Source organism: Saccoglossus kowalevskii, chromosome 7 (assembly GCF_978046115.1).
Source record: "Saccoglossus kowalevskii chromosome 7, keSacKowa6.1, whole genome shotgun sequence".
NCBI classification, from domain to species: domain Eukaryota; kingdom Metazoa; phylum Hemichordata; class Enteropneusta; family Harrimaniidae; genus Saccoglossus; species Saccoglossus kowalevskii.
This window is the reverse complement of record NC_140647.1, coordinates 18712535-18733903: the sequence shown is the minus strand read 5'-3', so window position 1 is coordinate 18733903 and position 21369 is coordinate 18712535. Positions and strand designations below refer to the sequence as shown.

General features: G+C 36.4%; 3 protein-coding genes across 3 annotated transcripts; all 3 read left to right on the top strand.

The window, feature by feature from the left end:
• Nucleotides 1-424: 424 nt before the first annotated feature.
• LOC146740565 (uncharacterized) lies at nt 425-3816 on the top strand. The gene is made up of 8 exons (XM_085501685.1): nt 425-432; nt 896-1002; nt 1287-1364; nt 1516-1770; nt 2058-2246; nt 2556-2701; nt 3104-3278; nt 3371-3816. The coding sequence occupies exons 1-8, from the start codon at nt 425-427 to the stop codon at nt 3694-3696; spliced, it is 1284 nt and encodes a 427-aa protein (XP_085357811.1). The 3' UTR covers nt 3697-3816.
• A 4079-nt stretch (nt 3817-7895) lies between these two features.
• On the top strand, nt 7896-11849 carry LOC102800868 (uncharacterized). The gene is made up of 6 exons (XM_085501835.1): nt 7896-7932; nt 8135-8269; nt 10059-10247; nt 10554-10699; nt 11144-11318; nt 11411-11849. Exons 1-6 carry the CDS (start codon nt 7896-7898, stop codon nt 11734-11736), a joined length of 1008 nt encoding a protein of 335 aa, XP_085357961.1. The 3' UTR covers nt 11737-11849.
• Nucleotides 11850-16936: 5087 nt separating this feature from the next.
• Nucleotides 16937-21321, top strand: LOC102808929 (uncharacterized). The gene is made up of 8 exons (XM_085501684.1): nt 16937-16944; nt 17402-17508; nt 17793-17870; nt 18022-18276; nt 18550-18738; nt 19028-19173; nt 19623-19797; nt 20989-21321. The coding sequence occupies exons 1-8, from the start codon at nt 16937-16939 to the stop codon at nt 21312-21314; spliced, it is 1284 nt and encodes a 427-aa protein (XP_085357810.1). The 3' UTR covers nt 21315-21321.
• Nucleotides 21322-21369: the final 48 nt, after the last annotated feature.

The following is a 21369-nucleotide window of genomic DNA, read 5'->3' as shown; positions in this document are numbered from 1 at the left end:
ATGTGTTTATAATCTTTGCTTTCTGCGTAACCTTTCTGTGTTTTTCATCGAGAAATGAAGAGTCATCTTTAAGTATCCGAATTAATGAAATTATTGCGTATAATCTCAAACTAGTAATACAATTGTATTACTAGTCTGAAGTACAATTGACGCCGTTAGACAGAGCAGCTAAAACGTCAATTTTAGCAGGTGCTCTTAAATGATGACAATTTTCCCTAAATGTTACAATGTAGTATGAATTGGTACTATGTTTCTCTGTATTATTTGATTAGTTAAAACTATTCGATGATTGTTGATCAAAAATAGAAAGAATGTTTCATCTACAGTTAGGCGTTCACGAAGTTGACTGTATTGAATTAAATGAAATCGTTTGAATTACTCACAGAAAAAGCCACAATAATATGCGTCTACAGATTTTCCTCAAATGTCAATGTCGGTTATATAAATTGTAGAACTTGTGTCTGGTATCGAAATATTAAATTACGTGTTATATGTCTCAATTTTGTACATGTATGTTGAACCTATTTTTTGAACTAACTATTTTATTCAATCAACTAATAATTACTTCTACTACTCGTGGAAACAAGCGAGCATTTCCTAAATAGTAAGTTTTCATTTCATTGTATTTCGTCAATTTTCGAGAAAAATGTCATTGCCACTGTGTTGTCTGGTTGCAAAGTCTTTCATTCACTGATTATCCGGAACATATTCACGTGTGAAGCACGCCATCCTGCGGTAGGTGTTGGATATTTTGCCATATTAAAGCGCCAGCACACGACGTATCTTAACAATAATATTTGTCCGTTCCATGTGATTGGTTGTCCGCACCGGAAGGCTGGATAACCTATGATTGGTTCACAACGTTCACTCCAAGTGCCACTAACCAGTATGTAAGGTATATAAAGAGAACCGATTTCCACTTCAAGTACAATCGTGACTGTGAGATTTATTGCTCGTATTCTACAAATTGGTATTCTCCTGGAATTCGTACACAACATATCGGTAAGTACGCAGCTAAAACAGAGTTCTACAGTTTCTCATAATCTTTAGTTTTCGATATAAATTTCAACAATTTGTGGCAATCGTGTTTTGATAAAATTGGTCTGAATAATCAGAGCTTCAACCCGTTATAACCTAACCAACAAAAACAAACTTTGAATACGGATAGTGCAGTAGAACCGATTTTATTCCCTGTTTATATAATACACTTGCCCATCAATATCGAACATGCCAAACGATTGTTATATCATAATCATTGTACATATGCATATATATTTTTATTATAGACACAAGAATGATTAAAGTACAGAAATATACAACAGCTACCGGACAGATTATGGAAATGCCAACTCCAGAGTTCAGAAGTAAGATACGAATTGAATCTGAAATAAAAATGTCTGTGGTGATATTTCGGTTCTGTTATCTTTTCTGTACTGCAAAATCTTCGTATACTCATGGTATACCGTACTTTCTCTTTACCCTTCTTGTGTCATTCATTGTGCCCTTTGTTTACAGATATGAAAGCATCCGACAAGTACAAATATAAAAACCTGCCACGACTAAAGGAAATGTTACGTAAGCGTCACCTTCCAATCGGTGGCAATAAGAACGAGTTGGTTGATAGATTGAAGTTATCAGATCTCAATGTTTCAGAGTTAAAAATCAAACTTAAGAAGGAAGGTCTTTCGGTTAATGGTTCCAAACCCGATTTGGTGAAGCGACTACTGAAGGTCAGGGGGAAACGTACAAAGAACTGTGATCAAATTGAAGGTCAGTAGTCTGTGGATATACTCTGCATTGATGGTAAAATTTAGATCATAAGTTTTACCTGCATGCATTGCAAGGCACATCGGTATCCTATTGTGACACCATTCGTTCAGTGTGAGTGATGTCACCGCTATTAACAGGAAGTTGTGCGCATGCATCATAAAACTACCGTCGTTCTTGTGGAGTGTCATTATTAAAGCAGTGTTAATTACGCATTTACCGATTTAAACATATACTAGTATACTACATTTTTCATATTTTAATTAAATGTGTATGTTATGTCCCCATAGTTCCCGTTACTACTATGGCAGTCAAACCAGCGGGTAATCCATGGAAGGTTCCGCTATTGATGAAATGTGGTGGGTGTGGTCAGAGCGTACCTAACAGTGATAAGTTATCTCATCTTGATAGCTGTTGGTTTACCAATGATGGTCCATCTGATGTTTATTTATTGCATGCTCGAAGTGTTAACTGGGCTGGTAAGTATGTCGCATACTACCAGTAGTATAAGGTTGTAGCATAAATTTTCCCATACTACCTATTATGCGGTCGTTCATAGTTAAGTCTAACTAACTACTACTAACTAATCGCGGATGAATACAGTAGATGTTGTCTCGTTAATATACTCAATATACAAAGTCCAATGCAGCTTTTCTATAAATCTATCTCAGAGCTTCTGTTACATATAGCGTAAAAACACGATGTACTTCGCCAATCCGTTTCTACAACTTCGTATATACGATTGACAAACACGGAACAACACTAATTGTTGTTGTTGTTTTTTACAGAGAAGTTTGAACTGTACCTGGCCGTTCCATTAAATGGATCGTTTGAAGACATTGATTTATTACTTCAATTCACCTGGATGCAATGTTGTTTTGGTCATGCACGTTCTTTGGATATATATGCTGCCAATGTATTTACGAACTTAAAGGTATGTCTATTATATGAATCAAGTCACTGATAAACAACAACATACGTTTCATATATCAGTCTTCAAACACAGTTCCTCAACACCTGAGGGACTGTGCTTCAAATAACTATATATGAGAGATTTCCAAACGTTCCGACCCTGGTCGCTTACGGCCCTGGTAAAAAAAACGTCAAGTCCCCAAACAAATTGGTCGTTACGGCCTGGTATAAATTAGATTCGATATGTGTTTATATCTAGTGTTATGTATTAAACGAATGTGTAACTATCATATATCGGGGAGGGGTATTGACAGCGACGACTCGCATCAACCACTACTTGGAATAGCGCCGAGGCTGTGACGTTGCGCCACTTGGCTATCGAAATATGGCTTTAAATTTCATGTGCTTCTACTTTTGTTTCCAGGACACCGATGATGACCCTGATCCCGTAATGACACTGACATCAACTTATGGTCTTATGGTCGATGACGACATAGGTCCAATGGATACTGCATTACGTCAGTATCTTCAAAATGGCGTACGAATGATGTATGAATATGGTGGCGACTACAATACATCAATATTTGTAGATTATATAGGTGAGTTAAACCAACGATGCGATATAAATCCAACAACTCGCTAAGATGTTCACAATGTGTAATATGTTTTCTACCTTCTCCTCCCGTATTAGGTGAACGACGTCTAAAACGCCCTCTACAAGAAGAGAAGGCTCATGCCAAGACCATTCGACCCGTGATGAGAAATGAGATGCTGGTCATGCCGTGTGAGCATTGTTATAAGAAATCAACGATGTTTTTCATGGATGACAGTCCCTATGACAGCGACGAAAGTGATGAGGACAGTTTCAATGAAGATGGAGATGACGACTGCGGGATGAAGTTTTTCTGTTCAAAAGCGTGTTCAATATTTCAGGGTCATCGTAGAAGAGTTTTGAAACCGTTTCTAAATTCGCCTAGATCAGGAATTTGTAATTACAAAGGAAAGACTTATCTTTGAATCTCACCATAACGTCATGTAATTACAACCATGCTAAGCGACATGTTTCTCTGTAACAGTGTTGTTTTAATAAAAAAGATAGTTTCAAGTTAAATAAAATACGTTGTTTACCTGTAGCAATACTTTGTGTAATGTTATATTTAGTGGACTGCCTTTCTCTACCGTAATTTGTTGTAATACTGCCAATATCTCATTTCAAATCACCTCCCATGAAATCATAAATCTTAGAGAACTCTGGGCTCCGTGACATCAATTCGCCCCTTCAGCCCGCCAAAAAAATGACAGATCAATTGACAAACCCAGCCCCTCACCGAATTTCTGGGTCCGCCAGTGAAAACAACTAGCCACAGGGTAAAATGACGGTAATTGTTGGTGATATATCAAGTCAGTTAGTTGTTGTATATAACCAAGATACACAGATTTCGGACTTTGAGTTGTCAGCCATTGACGACGAAAGGAATTAATCGTGAACATTTGTACGAGAACATGATTATTGCACCCTCTAGTGTTGAAATACTCAAATTTGTATTAGCCAATCAAGTACAAGCATGGCAGGTTAAAATCAATATTGCACTCAAATATTGATTTAATTTAATATTCTTTGATATTTTGTTATTGTGATATTTAGAATAAAATAATGTGGACAATGAAACCAAGAGCTGAATCAAAACTATGAGAAAGCGCCCTCTATATACAATTTTCAGAAATATGTGATTCTCAAAAAAAAATCATATATTCCGTGTCAACTAATTTATTCAGTTGTTTGTAACACGCAAGTTTGCCAGGGTTTTGTGATTGGCTGCCTTTTGCAGTAGAGGCGAACTCAGATCTGTTTGAGAGCAAATTATAGGGTACCATTGCATATCTTCATACGAATAATGAGAGTTTACAACCATGACAAGATTCAAGTAATTATATCAAGTAATTTATTCATAAATATTGTTAGTTTGAACTGAATTATTATGAGTAACAACAAATCCCAATAAAATTAAATGTAGTCTTAAAAAAACACTATATAGACAAAACTAAGTGATTATCAACAACAGGAAAATGAAAACAATGCATTTCAAATGCTATAGTACACAGATAAGCATACTCAAACTGAAACTGAAATTCTTCAAAATTATCACATCACCCTGTACACCATGGAAAAGATGGTGACTATGTACCATCGCAAAATATTACAGATAAAATTTGTTGCATGATCTGAATTGTATAATACTGACTCTTCGATGGGTATTATAAGTATTTAACATTCTACATGTACAAGAAAGTTGAAAATAACGCAATACAATTTTTACTATATTCAAAATAACCCCCCCCCCCCAGTTACTTCAACTGTTTTTTAAATGATTATCAAAACACATTTATCGGCAGCTATTATGAGACATCATGGGATATCACTTGTTGGTACCGGTAGGGTAGGTTGATATTAGTGATATCATGGGCCAGTATTATCCATGAACCAATGGTGAGTGCATAATACAACCAGTGATTATTTGGGTAACTACGAATAAGTGAATTTAAGTAAAAACCTTTTTATCACATGACCAACTCATTATGCTTTTACAGAAATTCACTGACAAATCATATTTTAATTTATGCTAATTAGTCATGGAGTTTATACACGTCCTTTTCGGTCACCACCTTTGGTCAGAAAAAGTACGTGCATGGTTTGAGTATTTTCTTGTACCTTATGAACCGCTGCAAAGGTGGAAGATGCACACGATTACGAGACGTAAAATATAAATTACAAAGCAATGTTTTCTCATACATAAGCACTGCAGTTGTCTAAAATGAAAGCCATACTTTCAAATGGAACGCAAAACACGATGGTTGCATCAGTGTTTAATAGTTCTGGTTATTATATCTCTTTATTCCAATTCAGTTCACACACTGGCCATGCATGAACGCGACTCAAAGTTCAGCTACGTTCATAATATCTACGACCGACTTCAAAGCAATACGGTGAATCGTGATTAGCAATATGCCTAAATTTACTCCGACAACGGCCCTCAGAGTTAGTGTAGAACAAAACGTCCCCAGATAAAACGTCTGCCGGAAAAAACACCCCTAGAGTTTCAATTAAATACACTCGTTTTAATTATAAAAAAACCTAGTATATGAATCGGGAGAAATGACATTTTTCACAATATATTCAACCCTTGCATGCATGCGAATGTAGGAAATTTCGACCGCGGGAGTTTCGGTCAGACAAATATTTCACTATGTCTAATCGATTGAGATCATGCCATTATATATAGTTATATGCTTCTCTTTTTAACTCGTGGTTACAAGTATGACGTATTTATTTACTGATAACTCGGGCGTTTATTGCAAGCACGGCCTGTTTATATTTAGTTACACAGACACTGGCCACTCGAGAACCAGACTCAAGCCTGCTTTACGACTTTCAGGTAAAAATGATCAGTGTAAATGACCTGGGTGGTAATAATTGTACATTCTCTTGTTGCAAGACGTCAAATGAAAAAAAAAAACAATGTCTATGTTTTTGTCACTTTTAATCAACTTTATAAAGACTGATCCGACTCTACCACTTTTAAACCAAAGACTACTGGTGTCTTTAATTTAAACTCTGAGATTTTAACCTCCCCGATGACATGCAAGGTTTATTCGTTCATTTATTTACATTAAAGCGGGAGAGTCGTCACTTGCGCATGCGTCAGATGGCCATAGCGTGTCATTATTCACAAACAAGCGACTATCAATGAGCCTTTGCGTTTTCAGCGTGGTGTTATCGTCGCTTGAGACTCAATTCCCACGCGTGCGCAGGTGACGACCCTCCCGCTTTAATTTTCTTAAACCCTGTACGTTACAAGCATCATGCATGTATTACTTATAAATACACCGTGCTTGTAATATTAAAATAGTCTAAAAATGCTATAGTGTACACTGTGACTGCTAAAAGGAAACAGCCCATGCCATGCCAGCTGTTTTGAGATTTGCAGTGAGAATTACAGCCAGTAAAAACATACTAGATCATTGATTGGCTACGCGCGCTGTCAATCACTTGGTCGGTGTGTAAAGTCTTTAATGAATTCGTTCACAGTTCCTCTGTGATTTGTGTAACGTGCCCTGACAAGAACAAGTGATCTACATGACTGTTTACTGACTTCTCTGTCGACAGAGAACGAATATGTTTCCCAATAACTTGGACACAGTTCATTTGACCTTACGTAGCAGTACTGTATCGGGGTTCTGTGGCTGCTGATTCACTGCCAATTAAGTCGAAAATGTGTTTGTAAATTGGATTGTTTTCCATATTTGGGTTGGTGAATGACCTTATCTTGAGATAGCTGACTATATTGTTTTCAGTTTTTCCTCTCTTATTTTGAAACAGTTCTCTATGTATTTTGCTACTTGTATTATTGTTTTCTCATCTTTATTATTTAAAATATATTTTAGTTTTTCTTTATCTTTTGCTAAATGTGGGGGTGATAACAGCTAATAAAGTTTTTTTTCTTTTTCCCGCTTAAAGATCACAGTTAAAAGAAAATGTTCTTCTATATTTTCACAACATAGACATTTTCTGTCAGATATATTTGTGTTATTATATCTCCCAGTCTCTATTTGTAGTCTGTGAGCACTAATCCTCAATTTTGTCATTGATGACCTGTGATGAGTATTTTTGACAGCCAAAGTCCTTTGTTATCATTGTCTAAAATCTGTTTACATTTTTTTTTCAAATTTAGTTTTTAGTTTTTCTGATATTATTGTATGATGCTCTGTAACATTGATCACTTTTCTTAGTAATTGTACTGATTAAAATTAAGAAATCGGGTGAATTGTTGACTAAAATTAAAAGTCTGGAGGGGTTGGGTTACTTCTTGTCACAAGTACTCGGTGGAGACAGGAAGTTTGTCGTGTGGAATTGCATTGTTTAAAGACAGTGAGTACCTACGAATGTGTGAATTGACTCAGGAATAAAGCGCCATTTAATATCAATTAATGCATGTCAAAATCAACATTCAAGAACAAACAAACTTTTGTCGTAATCAAGAGTGAATCAGAATTGACAATGGCAAGCATTATTGTCTGCAATTTATACCACATTCGATGTTATTTGAATAATTAATTGTTGCCAAGATTGTCATTCGATGAAATGGACCTTTGACAAAATGTCTTAAAACAAAACACTAGTCACGGTAGTGGTGGTGGCATGTGAGGCACTAGAGATAATGGAGTACAAGCTCTCGTTATCGTTACCGATGCAACGTATGTACCTCTTTCGTTCTTTGTCTTCACAGACAGATGTAGTAACACACCTCTCTCGTCCTTTGTCTTTACAGACAGATGTAGTAACACACCTCTCTCGTCCTTTGTCTTCACAGACAGATGTAGTAACACACCTCTCTCGTCTTTTGAGTCTTCACAGACAGATGTAGTAACACACCTCTCTTGTCCTTTGTCTTCACAGACAGACGCAGTAACACACCTCTCTCGTCCTTTGTCTTCACAGACAGACGCAGTAACACACCTCTCTCGTCTTTTGTCTTCACAGACGGATGTGGTAACACACCTCTCTCGTCATTTGTCTTCACAGACAGACGCAGTGAGACACACCTCTCCCGTCCTTTGTGTCTTCACAGACAGATGTAGTAACACACCCCTTTCGTTCTTTGTCTTCACAGACACCTCCTTGTTTTGCGCCATGTCCGGTCTATTATATATCCAGGAAATAGCCAGTCTGTCACTGTTACAATCAATCAGACTAATCTTTTTGTGCATTTTGTTCTCACTGACGAGATTTGACCAACGCCATCATGCGACACCGATTAGTTTACTGCCTTTTTAGTGTTGAAATACATGTATAAGATGTGTTTATAATCTTTGCTTTCTGCGTAACCTTTCTGTGTTTTTCATCGAGAAATGAAGAGTCATCTTTAAGTATCCGAATTAATGAAATTATTGCGTATAATCTCAAACTAGTAATACAATTGTATTACTAGTCTGAAGTACAATTGACGCCGTTAGACAGAGCAGCTAAAACGTCAATTTTAGCAGGTGCTCTTAAATGATGACAATTTTCCCTAAATGTTACAATGTAGTATGAATTGGTACTATGTTTCTCTGTATTATTTGATTAGTTAAAACTATTCAATGATTGTTGATCAAAAATAGAAAGAATGTTTCATCCACAGTTAGGCGTTCACGAAGTTGACTGTATTGAATTAAATGAAATTGTTTGAATAACTCACAGAAAAAGTCACAATAATATGCGTTTACAGATTTTCTCAAATGTCAATGTCGGTTATATAAATTGTAGAACTTGTGTCTAGTATCGAAATATTAAATTACGTGTTATATGTCTCAATTTTGTACATGTATGTTTAACCTATTTTTGAACTAACTATTTTATTCAATCAACTAATAATTACTTCTACTACTCGTGGAAACAAGCGAGCGTTTCCTAAATAGTAAGTTTTCATTTCATTGTATTTCGTCAATTTTCGAGAAAAATGTCATTGCCACTGTGTTGTCTGGTTGCAAAGTCTTTCATTCACTGATTATCCGGAACATATTCACGTGTGAAGCACGCCATCCTGCGGTAGGTGTTGGATATTTTGCCATATTAAAGCGCCAGCACACGACGTATCTTAACAATAATATTTGTCCGTTCCATGTGATTGGTTGTCCGCACCGGAAGGCTGGATAACCTATGATTGGTTCACAACGTTCACTCCAAGTGCCACTAACCAGTATGTAAGGTATATAAAGAGAACCGATTTCCACTTCAAGTACAATCGTGACTGTGAGATTTATTGCTCGTATTCTACAAATTGGTATTCTCCTGGAATTCGTACACAACATATCGGTAAGTACGCAGCTAAAACAGAGTTCTACAGTTTCTCATAATCTTTAGTCTGTGGATATACTGTAAAATGACTAATTTTCACTGGGTTTAAATTTCACTGATTTACCATTTCAGGCATATTCAGTGGGTTTCAAATTCACGGTTTCGTCATTTAGATAATGTGTTTTATGCTAAGTTTTACATATTCACTGTGTTTTAATTTAGCACATTTTTTCATTCAGCGAAATAAGTTAAATTAAAACCCAGTGAATAATTACCCCCTTTACAGTACTCAGCATTGATGGTAAAATTTAGATCATAGTCTTACCTGCATGCATTGCAAGGCACATCGGTATCCTATTGTGACACTATTCGTTCAGTGTGAGTGATGTCACCGCTATTAACAGGAAGTTGTGCGCATGCATCATAAAACTACCGTCGTTCTAGTGGAGTGTCATTATTAAAGCAGTGTTAATTACGCATTTGCCGATTTAAATATACTACAGTTTTCATATTTTAATTAAATGTGTATGTTATGTCCCCATAGTTCCCGTTACTACTATGGCAGTCAAACCAGCGGGTAATCCATGGAAGGTTCCGCTAGTGATGAAATGTGGTGGCTGTCGTCAGAGCGTACCTAACAGTGATAAGTTATCTCATCTTGATAGCTGTTGGTTTACCAATGATGGTCCATCTGATGTTTATTTATTGCATGCTCGAAGTGTTAACTGGGCTGGTAAGTATGTCGCATACTACCAGTCGTATAAGGTTGTAGCATAAATTTTCCCATACTACCTATTATGCGGTCGTTCATAGTTAAGTCTAACTAACTACTAACTAATCGCGGATGAATACAGTAGATGTTGTCTCGTTAATATACTCAATATACAAAGTCCAATGCAGCTTTTCTATAAATCTATCTCAGAGCTTCTGTTACATATAGCGTAAAAACACGATGTACTTCGCCAATCCGTTTCTACAACTTCGTATATACGATTGACAGACACGGAACAACACTAATTGTTGTTGTTGTTTTTTACAGAGAAGTTTGAACTGTACCTGGCCGTTCCATTAAATGGATCGTTTGAAGACATTGATTTATTACTTCAATTCACCTGGATGCAATGTTGTTTTGGTCATGCACGTTCTTTGGATATATATGCTGCCAATGCATTTACGAACTTAAAGGTATGTCTATTATATGAATACTACCGGTAGTATTAGATGACCACATATTCTCTCACCGAATCTAGTCACTGATAAACAACAACATACGTTTCATATGCCAGTCTTCAAACACAGTTCCTCAACACCTGAGGGACTGTGCTTCAAATAACTATATATGAGAGATTTCCAAACGTTCCGACCCTGGTCGCTTACGGCCCTGGGAAAAAAAACGTCAAGTCCCCAAACAAATTGGTCGTTACGGTCTAGTATAAGTTAGATTCGATATGTGTTCATATCTAGTGTTATGTATTAAACGAATGTGTAACTATCATATATCGGGGAGGGGTATTGATAGCGACGACTCGCATCAACCACTACTTGGAATAGCGCCGAGGCTGTGACGTTGCGCCACTTGGCTATCGAAATATGGCTTTAAATTTCATGTGCTTCTACTTTTGTTTCCAGGACACCGATGACGACCCTGATCCCGTAATGACACTGACATCAACTTATGGTCTTATGGTCGATGACGACATAGGTCCAATGGATACTGCATTACGTCAGTATCTTCAAAATGGCGTACGAATGATGTATGAATATGGTGGCGACTACACTACATCGATATTTGTAGATTATATAGGTGAGTTAAACCAACGATGCGATATAAATCCAACAACTCGCTAAGATGTTCACAATGTGTAATATGTTTTCTACCTTCTCCTCCCGTATTAGGCGAACGACGTCTGAAACGCCCTCTACAAGAAGAGAAGGCTCATGCCAAGACCATTCGACCCGTGATGAGAAATGAGATGCTGGTCATGCCGTGTGAGCATTGTTATAAGAAATCAACGATGTTTTTCATGGATGACAGTCACTATGACAGCGACGAAAGTGATGAGGACAGTTTCAATGAAGATGGAGATGACGACTGCGGGATGAAGTTTTTCTGTTCAAAAGCGTGTTCAATATTTCAGGGTCATCGTAGAAGAGTTTTGAAACCGTTTCTAAATTCGCCTAGATCAGGATTTTGTAATTACAAAGGAAAGACTTATCTTTGAATGTCACCATAACGTCATGTAATTACAACCATGCTAAGCGACATGTTTCTCTGTAACAGTGTTTTAATAAAAAAGTTAGTTTCAAGTTAAATAAAATACGTTTTTTACCTGTAGCAATACTTTGTGTAATGTTATATTTAGTGGACTGCCTTTCTCTACCGTAATTTGTTGTAATACTACCAATATCTCATTTCAAATCACCTCCCATGAAATCATAAACCTTAGAGAACTCTGAGCTCCGTGACATCAATTCGCCCCTTCAGCCCGCCAAAAAGTGACAGATCAATTGACAAACCCAGCCCCTCACCGAATTTCTGGATCCGCCAGTGAAAACAACTAGCCACAGGGTAAAATGACGGTAATTGTTGGTGATATATCAAGTCAGTTAGTTGTTGTGTATAACCAAGATACACAGATTTCGGACTTTGAGTTGTCAGCCATTGACGACGAAAGAAATTAATCGTGAACATTTGTACGAGAACATGATTATTGCACCCTCTAGTGTTGAAATACTCAAATTTGTATTAGCCAATCAAGTACAAGCATGGCAGGTTAAAATCAATATTGCACTCAAATATTGATTTAATTTAATATTCTTTGATATTTTGTTATTGTGATATTTAGAATAAAATAACGTGGACAATGAAACCAAGAGCTGAATCAAAACTATGAGAAAGCGCCCTCTATATACAATTTTCAGAAATATGTGATTCTCAAAGAAAAATCATATATTTCGTGTCAACTATTTTATTCAGTTGTTTGTAACACGCAAGTTTGCCAGGGTTTTGTGATTGACTGCATTTTGCAGTAGAGGCGAACTCAGATCTGTTTGAGAGCAAATTATAGGGTATCATTGCATATCTTCATACGAATAATGAGAGTTTACAACCATGACAAGATTCAAGTAATTATATGAAGTAATTTATTCATAAATATTGTTAGTTTGAACGAATAATGAGAGTTTACAACCATGACAAGATTCAAGTAATTATATGAAGTAATTTATTCATAAATATTGTTAGTTTGAACGAATAATGAGAGTTTACAACCATGACAAGATTCAAGTAATTATATGAAGTAATTTATTCATAAATATTGTTAGTTTGAACGAATAATGAGAGTTTACAACCATGACAAGATTCAAGTAATTATATGAAGTAATTTATTCATAAATATTGTTAGTTTGAACGAATAATGAGAGTTTACAACCATGACAAGATTCAAGTAATTATATGAAGTAATTTATTCATAAATATTGTTAGTTTGAACTGAATTATTATGAGTAACAACAAATCCCAATAAAATTAAATGTAGTCTTAAAAAAACACTATATAGACAAAACTAAGTGATTATCAACAACAGGAAAATGAAAACAATGCATTTCAAATGCTATAGTACACAGATAAGCATACTCAAGTACATCACACTGAAACTAAAATTCTTCAAAATTATCACATCACCCTGTACACCATGGAAAAGATGGTGACTATGTACCATCGCAAAATATTACAGATAAAATTTGTTGCATGATCTGAATTGTAGAATACTGACTCTTCGATGGGTATTATAAGTATTTAACATTCTACATGTACAAGAAAGTTGAAAATAACGCAATACAATTTTTACTATATTCAAAATAACCACCCCAGTTACTTCAACTGTTTTTAAAATGATTATCAAAACACATTTATCGGCAGCTATTATGAGACATCATGGGATATCACTTGTTGGTACCGGTAGGGTAGGTTGATATTAGTGATATCATGGGCCAGTATTATCCATGAACCAATGGTGAGTGCATAATACAACCAGTGATTATTTGGGTAACTATGAATAAGTGAATTTAAATAATAACCTTTTTATCACATGACCAACTCATTATGCTTTTACAGAAATTCACTGACAAATCATATTTTAATTTATGCTAATTAGTCATGGAGTGTATACACGTCCTTTTCGGTCACCACCTTTGGTCAGAAAAAGTACGTGCATGGTTCGAGTATTTTCTTGTACCTTGTGAACCGCTTCAAAACGTCCCCCAGATAAAACGTCTGCCGGAAATAACACCCCTGAAGTTTCAATTAAATACACTCGTTTTAATTATAAAAAAAAAAAAACCTAGTATATGAATCGGGAGAAATGACATTTTTCACAATATATTCAACCCTTGCATGCATGCGAATGTAGGAAATTTCGACCGCGGGAGTTTCGGCCAGACAAATATTTCACTATGTCTAATCGATTGAGATCATGCCATTATATATAGTTATATGTTTCTCTTTTTAACTCATGGTTACAAGTATGACGTATTTTTTTACTGATAACTCGGGCGTTTATTGCAAGCACGGCCTGTTTATATTTAGTTACACAGACACTGGCCACTCGAGAACCAGACTCAAGCCTGCTTTACGACTTTTAGGTAAAAATGATCAGTGTAAATGACCTGGGTGGTAATAATTGTACATTCTCTTGTTGCAAGACGTCAAATGAAAAAAAGCAAGGTCTATGTTTTTGTCACTTTTAATCAACTTTATAAAAACTGATCCGACTCTACCACTTTTAAACCAAAGACTACTGGTGTCTTTAATTTAAACTCTGAGATTTTAACCTCCCCGATAACATGCAAGGTTTATTCGTTCATTTATTTACATTAAAGCGGGGGAGTCGTCACTTGCGCATGCGTCAGATGGCCATAGCGTGTCATTATTCACAAACAAGCGACTATCAATGAGCCTTTGCGTTTTCAGCGTGTTGTTATCGTCGCTTGAGACTCAATTCCCACGCGTGCGCAGGTGACAGCCCTCCCACTTTAATTGTTTTAAACTGTACGTTACAAGCATGTATTACTTATAAATACACCGTGCTTGTAATATTAAAATAGTCTAAAAATGCTCTAGTGTACACTGTGACTGCTAAAAGGAAACAGCCCATGCCATGCCAGCTGTTTTGAGATTTGCAGTGAGAATTACAGCCAGTAAAAACATACTAGATCATTGATTGGCTACGCGCGCTGTCAATCACTTGGTCGGTGTGTAAAGTCTTTAATGAATTCGTTCACAGTTCCTCTGTGATTTGTGTAACGTGCCCTGACAAGAACAAGTGATCTACATGACTGTTTACTGACTTCTCTGTCGACAGAGAACAAATATGTTTCCCAATAACTTGAACACAGTTCATTTGACCTTACGTAGCAGTACTGTATCGGGGTTCTGTGGCTGCTGATTCACTGCCAATTAAGTCGAAAATGTGTTTGTAAATTGGATTGTTTTCCATATTTGGGTTGGTGAATGACCTTATCTTGAGATAGCTGACTATATTGTTTTCAGTTTTTCCTCTCTTATTTTGAAACAGTTCTCTATGTATTTTGCTATTTGTATTATTGTTTTCTCATCTTTATTATTTAAAATATATTTTAGTTTTTCTTTATCTTTTGCTAAATGTGGGGGTGATAACAGCTAATAAAGTTTTTTTCTTTTTCCCGCTTAAAGATCACAGTTAAAAGAAAATGTTCTTCTATATTTTCACAACATAGACATTTTCTGTCAGATATATTTGTGTTATTATATCTCCCAGTCTCTATTTGTAGTCTGTGAGCACTAATCCTCAATTTTGTCATTGATGACAAGTGATGAGTATTTTTGACAGCCAAAGTCTGTTTTCAGTTCTCTGTAAGTGCGCAATTTTTTTTTTCCATTTGTTATCATTGTCTAAAATCTGTTTACAATTTTTTTCAAATTTTGTTTTTAGTTTTTCTGATATTATTGTATGATGCTCTGTAACATTGATCACTTTTCTTAGTAATTGTACTGATTAAAATTAAGAAATCGGGTGAATTGTTGACTAAAATTAAAAGTCTGGAGGGGTTGGGTTACTTCTTGTCACCAGTACTCGATGGAGACAGGAAGTTTGTCGTGTGGAATTGCATTGTTTAAAGACAGTGAGTACCTACGAATGTGTGAATTGACTCAGGAATAAAGCGCCATTTAATATCAATTAATGCATGTCAAAATCAACATTCAAGAACAAACAAACTTTTGTCGTAATCAAGAGTGAATCAGAATTGACAATGGCAAGCATTATTGTCTGCAATTTATACCACATTCGATGTTATTTGAATAATTAATTGTTGCCAAGATTGTCATTCGATGAAATGGACCTTTGACAAAATGTCTTAAAACAAAACACTAGTCACGGTAGTGGTGGTGGCATGTGAGGCACTAGAGATAATGGAGTACAAGCTCTCGTTATCGTTACCGATGCAACGTATGTACCTCTTTCGTTCTTTGTCTTCACAGACAGATGTAGTAACACACCTTTCTCGTCCTTTGTCTTCACAGACAGATGTAGTAACACACCTCTCTTGTCCTTTGTCTTCACAGACAGACGCAGTAACACACCTCTCTCGTCCTTTGTCTTCACAGACAGACGCAGTAACACACCTCTCTCGTCCTTTGTCTTCACAGACAGATGTGGTAACACACCTCCCTCGTCATTTGTCTTCACAGACAGACGCAGTGACACACCTCTCCCGTTCTTTGTGTCTTCACAGACAGACGCAGTGACACACCCCTTTCGTTCTTTGTCTTCACAGACACCTCCTTGTTTTGCGCCATGTCCGGTCTATTATATATCCAGGAAATAGCCAGTCTGTCTGTCACTGTTACAATCAATCAGACTAATCTTTTTGTGCATTTTGTTCTCACTGACGAGATTTGACCAACGCCATCATGCGACACCGATTAGTATACTGCCTTTTTAGTGTTGAAATACATGTATAAGATGTGTTTATAATCTTTGCTTTCTGCGTAACCTTTCTGTGTTTTTCATCGAGAAATGAAGAGTCATCTTTAAGTATCCGAATTAATGAAATTATTGCGTATAATCTCAAACTAGTAATACAATTGTATTACTAGTCTGAAGTACAATTGACGCCGGACAGAGCAGCTAAAAAGTCAATTTTAGCAGGTGCTCTTAAATGATGACAATTTTCCCTAAATGTTACAATGTAGTATGAATTGGTACTATGTTTCTCTGTATTATTTGATTAGTTAAAACTATTCGATGACTGTTGATCAAACATAGAAAGAATGTTTCATCTACAGTTAGGCGTTCACGAAGTTGACTGTATTGAATTAAATGAAATCGTTTGAATTACTCACAGAAAAAGCCACAATAATATGCGTCTACAGATTTTCCTCAAATGTCAATGTCGGTTATATAAATTGTAGAACTTGTGTCTGGTATCGAAATATTAAATTACGTGTTATATGTCTCAATTTTGTATGTTGAACCTATTTTTTGAACTAACTATTTTATTCAATCAACTAATAATTACTTCTACTACTCGTGGAAACAAGCGAGCATTTCCTAAATAGTAAGTTTTCATTTCATTGTATTTCGTCAATTTTCGAGAAAAATGTCATTGCCACTGTGTTGTCTGGTGGTACAGTCTTTCATTCACTGATTATCCGGAACATATTCACGTGTGAAGCACGCCATCCCGCGGTAGGTGTTGGATATTTTGCCATATTAAAGCGCCAGCATACGACGTATCTTAACAATAATATTTGTCCGTTCCCTGTGATTGGTTGTCCGCACCGGAAGGCTGGATAACCTATGATTGGTTCACAACGTTCACTTCAAGTGCCACTAACCAGTATGTAAGGTATATAAAGAGAACCGATTTCCACTTCAAGTACAATCGTGACTGTGAGATTTATTGCTCGTATTCTACAAATTGGTATTCTCCTGGAATTCGTACACAACATATCGGTAAGTACGCAGCTAAAACAGAGTTCTACAGTTTCTCATAATGTTTAGTTTTCGATATAAATTTAAACAATTTGTGGCAATCGTGTTTTGATAAAATTGGTCTGAATAATCAGAGCTTCAACCCGTTATAACCTAACCAACAAAAACAATTTTTGAATACGTATAGTGCAGTAGAACCGAATTTATTCCTTGTTTTTATAATACACTTGCCCATCAATATCGAAAATGCCAAACGATTGTTATATCATAATCATTGTACATATGTATATATATATTTATTATAGACACAAGAATGATTAAAGTACAGAAATATACGACAGCTACCGGACGGATTATGGAAATGCCAACTCCCGAGTTCAGAAGTAAGTTACGAATTGAATCTGAAATAAAAATGTCTGTGGTGATATTTCGGTTCTGTTATCTTTTCCGTACTGCAAAATCTTCGTATACTCATGGTATACCGTACTTTCTCTTTACCCTTCTTGTGTCATTCATTGTGCCTTTTGTTTACAGATATGAAAGCATCCGACAAGTACAAATATAAAAACCTGCCACGACTAAAGGAAATGTTACGTAAGCGTCACCTTCCAATCGGTGGGAATAAGAACGAGTTGGTTGATAGATTGAAGTTATCAGATCTCAATGTTTCAGAGTTAAAAAACAAACTTAAGAAGGAAGGTCTTTCGGTTAATGGTTCCAAACCCGATTTGGTGAAGCGACTACTGAAGGTCAAGGGGAAACGTACAAAGAACTGTGATCAAATTGAAGGTCAGTAGTCTGTGGATATACTCTGCATTGATGGTAAAATTTAGATCATAAGTTTTACCTGCATGCATTGCAAGGCACATCGGTATCCTATTGTGACACCATTCGTTCAGTGTGAGTAATGTCACCGCTATTAACAGGAAGTTGTGCGCATGCCTCATAAAACTACCGTCGTTCTAGTGGAGTGTCATTATTAAAGCAGTGTTAATTACGCATTTACACATATATACTACATTTTTCATATTTTAATTAAATGTGTATGTTATGTTCCCATAGTTCCCGTTACTACTATGGCAGTCAAACCAGCGGGTAATCCATGGAAGGTTCCGCTATTGATGAAATGTGGTGGGTGTGGTCAGAGCGTACCTAACAGTGATAAGTTATCTCATCTTGACGAATGTTGGTTTACCAATGATGGTCCATCTGATGTTTATTTATTGCATGCTCGAAGTGTTAACTGGGCTGGTAAGTATGTCGCATTCTACCAGTAGTATAAGGTAGTAGCATAAATTTTCCCATACTACCATAGTTAAGTCTAACTAACTACTAACTAATCGCGGATGAATACAGTAGATGTTGTCTCGTCAATATACTCAATATACAATGTCCAATGCACCTTTTCTATAAATCTATCTCAGAGCTTCTGTTACATATACCGTAAAAACATGATGTACTTCGCCAATCCGTTTCTACAACTTCGTATATACGATTGACAAACACGGAACAACACTAATTGTTGTTTTTTTTTTTACAGAGAAGTTTGAACTGTACCTGGCCGTTCCATTAAATGGATCGTTTGAAGACATTGATTTATTACTTCAATTCACCTGGATGCAATGTTGTTTTGGTCATGCACGTTCTTTGGATATATATGCTGCCAATGCATTTACCAACTTAAAGGTATGTCTATTATATGAATACTACCGGTAGTATTAGATGACAACATATTCTCTCACCGAATCAAGTCACTGATAAACAACAACATACGTTTCATATATCAGTCTTCAAACACAGTTCCTCAACACCTGAGGGACTGTGCTTCAAATAACTATATATGAGAGATTTCCAAACGTTCCGACCCTGGTCGCTTACGGCCCTGGTAAAAAAAAGTCAAGTCACCAAACAAATTGGTCGTTACGGCCTGGTATAAATTAGATTCGATATGTGTTCATATCTAGTGTTATGTATTAAACGAATGTGTAACTATCCTACTCATATATCGGGGAGGGGTATTGATAGCGACGACTCGCATCAACCACTACTTGAAATAGCACCGAGGCTGTGACGTTGCGCCACTTGGCTATCGAAATATGGCTTTAAATTTCATGTGCTGCTACTTTTGTTTCCAGGACACCGATGATGACCCTGATCCCGTAATGACACTGACATCAACTTATGGACTTATGGTCGATGACGACATAGGTCCAATGGATACTGCATTACGTCAGTATCTTCAAAATGGCGTACGAATGATGTATGAATATGGTGGCGACTACAATACATCAATATTTGTAGATTATATAGGTGAGTTAAACCACAGTCCCTCTATCCCCGGTCTGGAAACGACTAGCGTTCTTTTGTCTCGAACCGCAGTGCGGGTAAACAAACCGTTCACACGCGGGCCGAGGGAGTCAGGAAGTCAGACAGATTACAATACCTTCAAAAGTTACCGTCATGCAAAGCGATACCTCATTGTATGACTTCACTTTGACTTAAAATTCGGGCAACCACAACGTAAACAAACATGTAAACAAAATTATCACTATGAAATTTGTTTTTTTTGAACCCTGATATGCATCACCACCAGCCTACCAACTCATAAACATCCAGTTCCTGCAATTCAAAGATTAATATCGGGAATTATGTTAATGTTCTCGTTTTATTAGGGAAAAAACTTCGCGTGCCAACATGCTGACATCGCTAAAAAAATCTTGTCAAAATGGCGTCGTTCATGTTAACGTAGTCGATCGAAAAACCTGTGATATTTCTGATTCTTGGGGGGGAGGGGGTTCATAACAGTTCAAGTCAACTATACAACAACTAATGACTTTATTCTATGTAAAAGTATATAACAATGCTTCAATGATTGTATATAAATGATTTTTTTAGCACAGAATTGAGTACATTGTCATTTCAAAACGTCGCCATTTGCATTTACGATCTAAAAAGCATCCATAAAAGTTGCTCAATTTAACATTAATAAAATGCGGTGTGACAAATAAAAAATCAGCCCACCAATTTTTAATGATATGTTTCGATTATAAAATGTCAAAATCGAAGACAAATATTGTTTTCGCGCCGAAAAGTATGGTAAATAAAATTGAGTTAATTTCAATCACCCCAAAATCAAAAACGACAAATATCTGGGTAAAGGTATGAAAATTTGTTGCGAAAATGTGTCGTTGCTGGTAAAATAGATGAATTAAAGAACTACTCGCCGGCTAAAATATGACCTTATACAGATATCCTGATTAAAAAATTATGTGAAAAAGTACGAATTCTGTAATAAACAACTAAGTTGTAAAAAAAATACATAACACGGACGATGTCAAATCACGTACTGGGGAAGAAGACCAATTCACACCTAATACAATGACCGTTTCTAGACCGGGGATAGAGGGACTGTGGTTAAACCAACGATACGATGTAAATCCAACAACTCGCTAAGATGTTCACAATGTGTAATATGTTTTCTACCTTCTCCTCTCGTATTAGGCGAACGACGTCTGAAACGCCCTCTACAAGAAGAGAAGGCTCATGCCAAGACCATTCGACCCGTGATGAGAAATGAGATGCTGGTCATGCCGTGTGAGCATTGTTATAAGAAATCAACGATGTTTTTCATGGATGACAGTCCTTATGACAGCGACGAAAGTGATGAGGACAGTTTCAATGGAGATGGAGATGACGACTGCGGGATGAAGTTTTTCTGTTCAAAAGCGTGTTCAATATTTCAGGGTCATCGTAGAAGAGTTTTGAAACCGTTTCTAAATTCGCCTAGATCAGGAATTTGTAATTACAAAGGAAAGACTTATCTTTGAATGTCACCATAACGTCATGTAATTACAACCATGCTAAGCGACATGTTTCTCTGTA

Bases quoted from the DNA above. Each gene is read 5' to 3' on its own strand.
- LOC146740565 (XM_085501685.1), top strand. The intron at 1,365-1,515 runs GTAAGATACGAA...CTTTGTTTACAG, and splicing joins GCCAACTCCAGAGTTCAGAA to ATATGAAAGCATCCGACAAG. The intron at 3,279-3,370 runs GTGAGTTAAACC...CTCCCGTATTAG, and splicing joins AATATTTGTAGATTATATAG to GTGAACGACGTCTAAAACGC.
- LOC102800868 (XM_085501835.1), top strand. From the start codon at position 7,896: ATGGAGTACAAGCTCTCGTTATCGTTACCGATGCAAC. The intron at 7,933-8,134 runs GTATGTACCTCT...TTGTCTTCACAG, and splicing joins GTTATCGTTACCGATGCAAC to ACAGACGCAGTAACACACCT. The intron at 10,700-11,143 runs GTATGTCTATTA...TTTTGTTTCCAG, and splicing joins ATGCATTTACGAACTTAAAG to GACACCGATGACGACCCTGA.
- LOC102808929 (XM_085501684.1), top strand. The intron at 19,174-19,622 runs GTATGTCTATTA...TTTTGTTTCCAG, and splicing joins ATGCATTTACCAACTTAAAG to GACACCGATGATGACCCTGA. The intron at 19,798-20,988 runs GTGAGTTAAACC...CTCTCGTATTAG, and splicing joins AATATTTGTAGATTATATAG to GCGAACGACGTCTGAAACGC.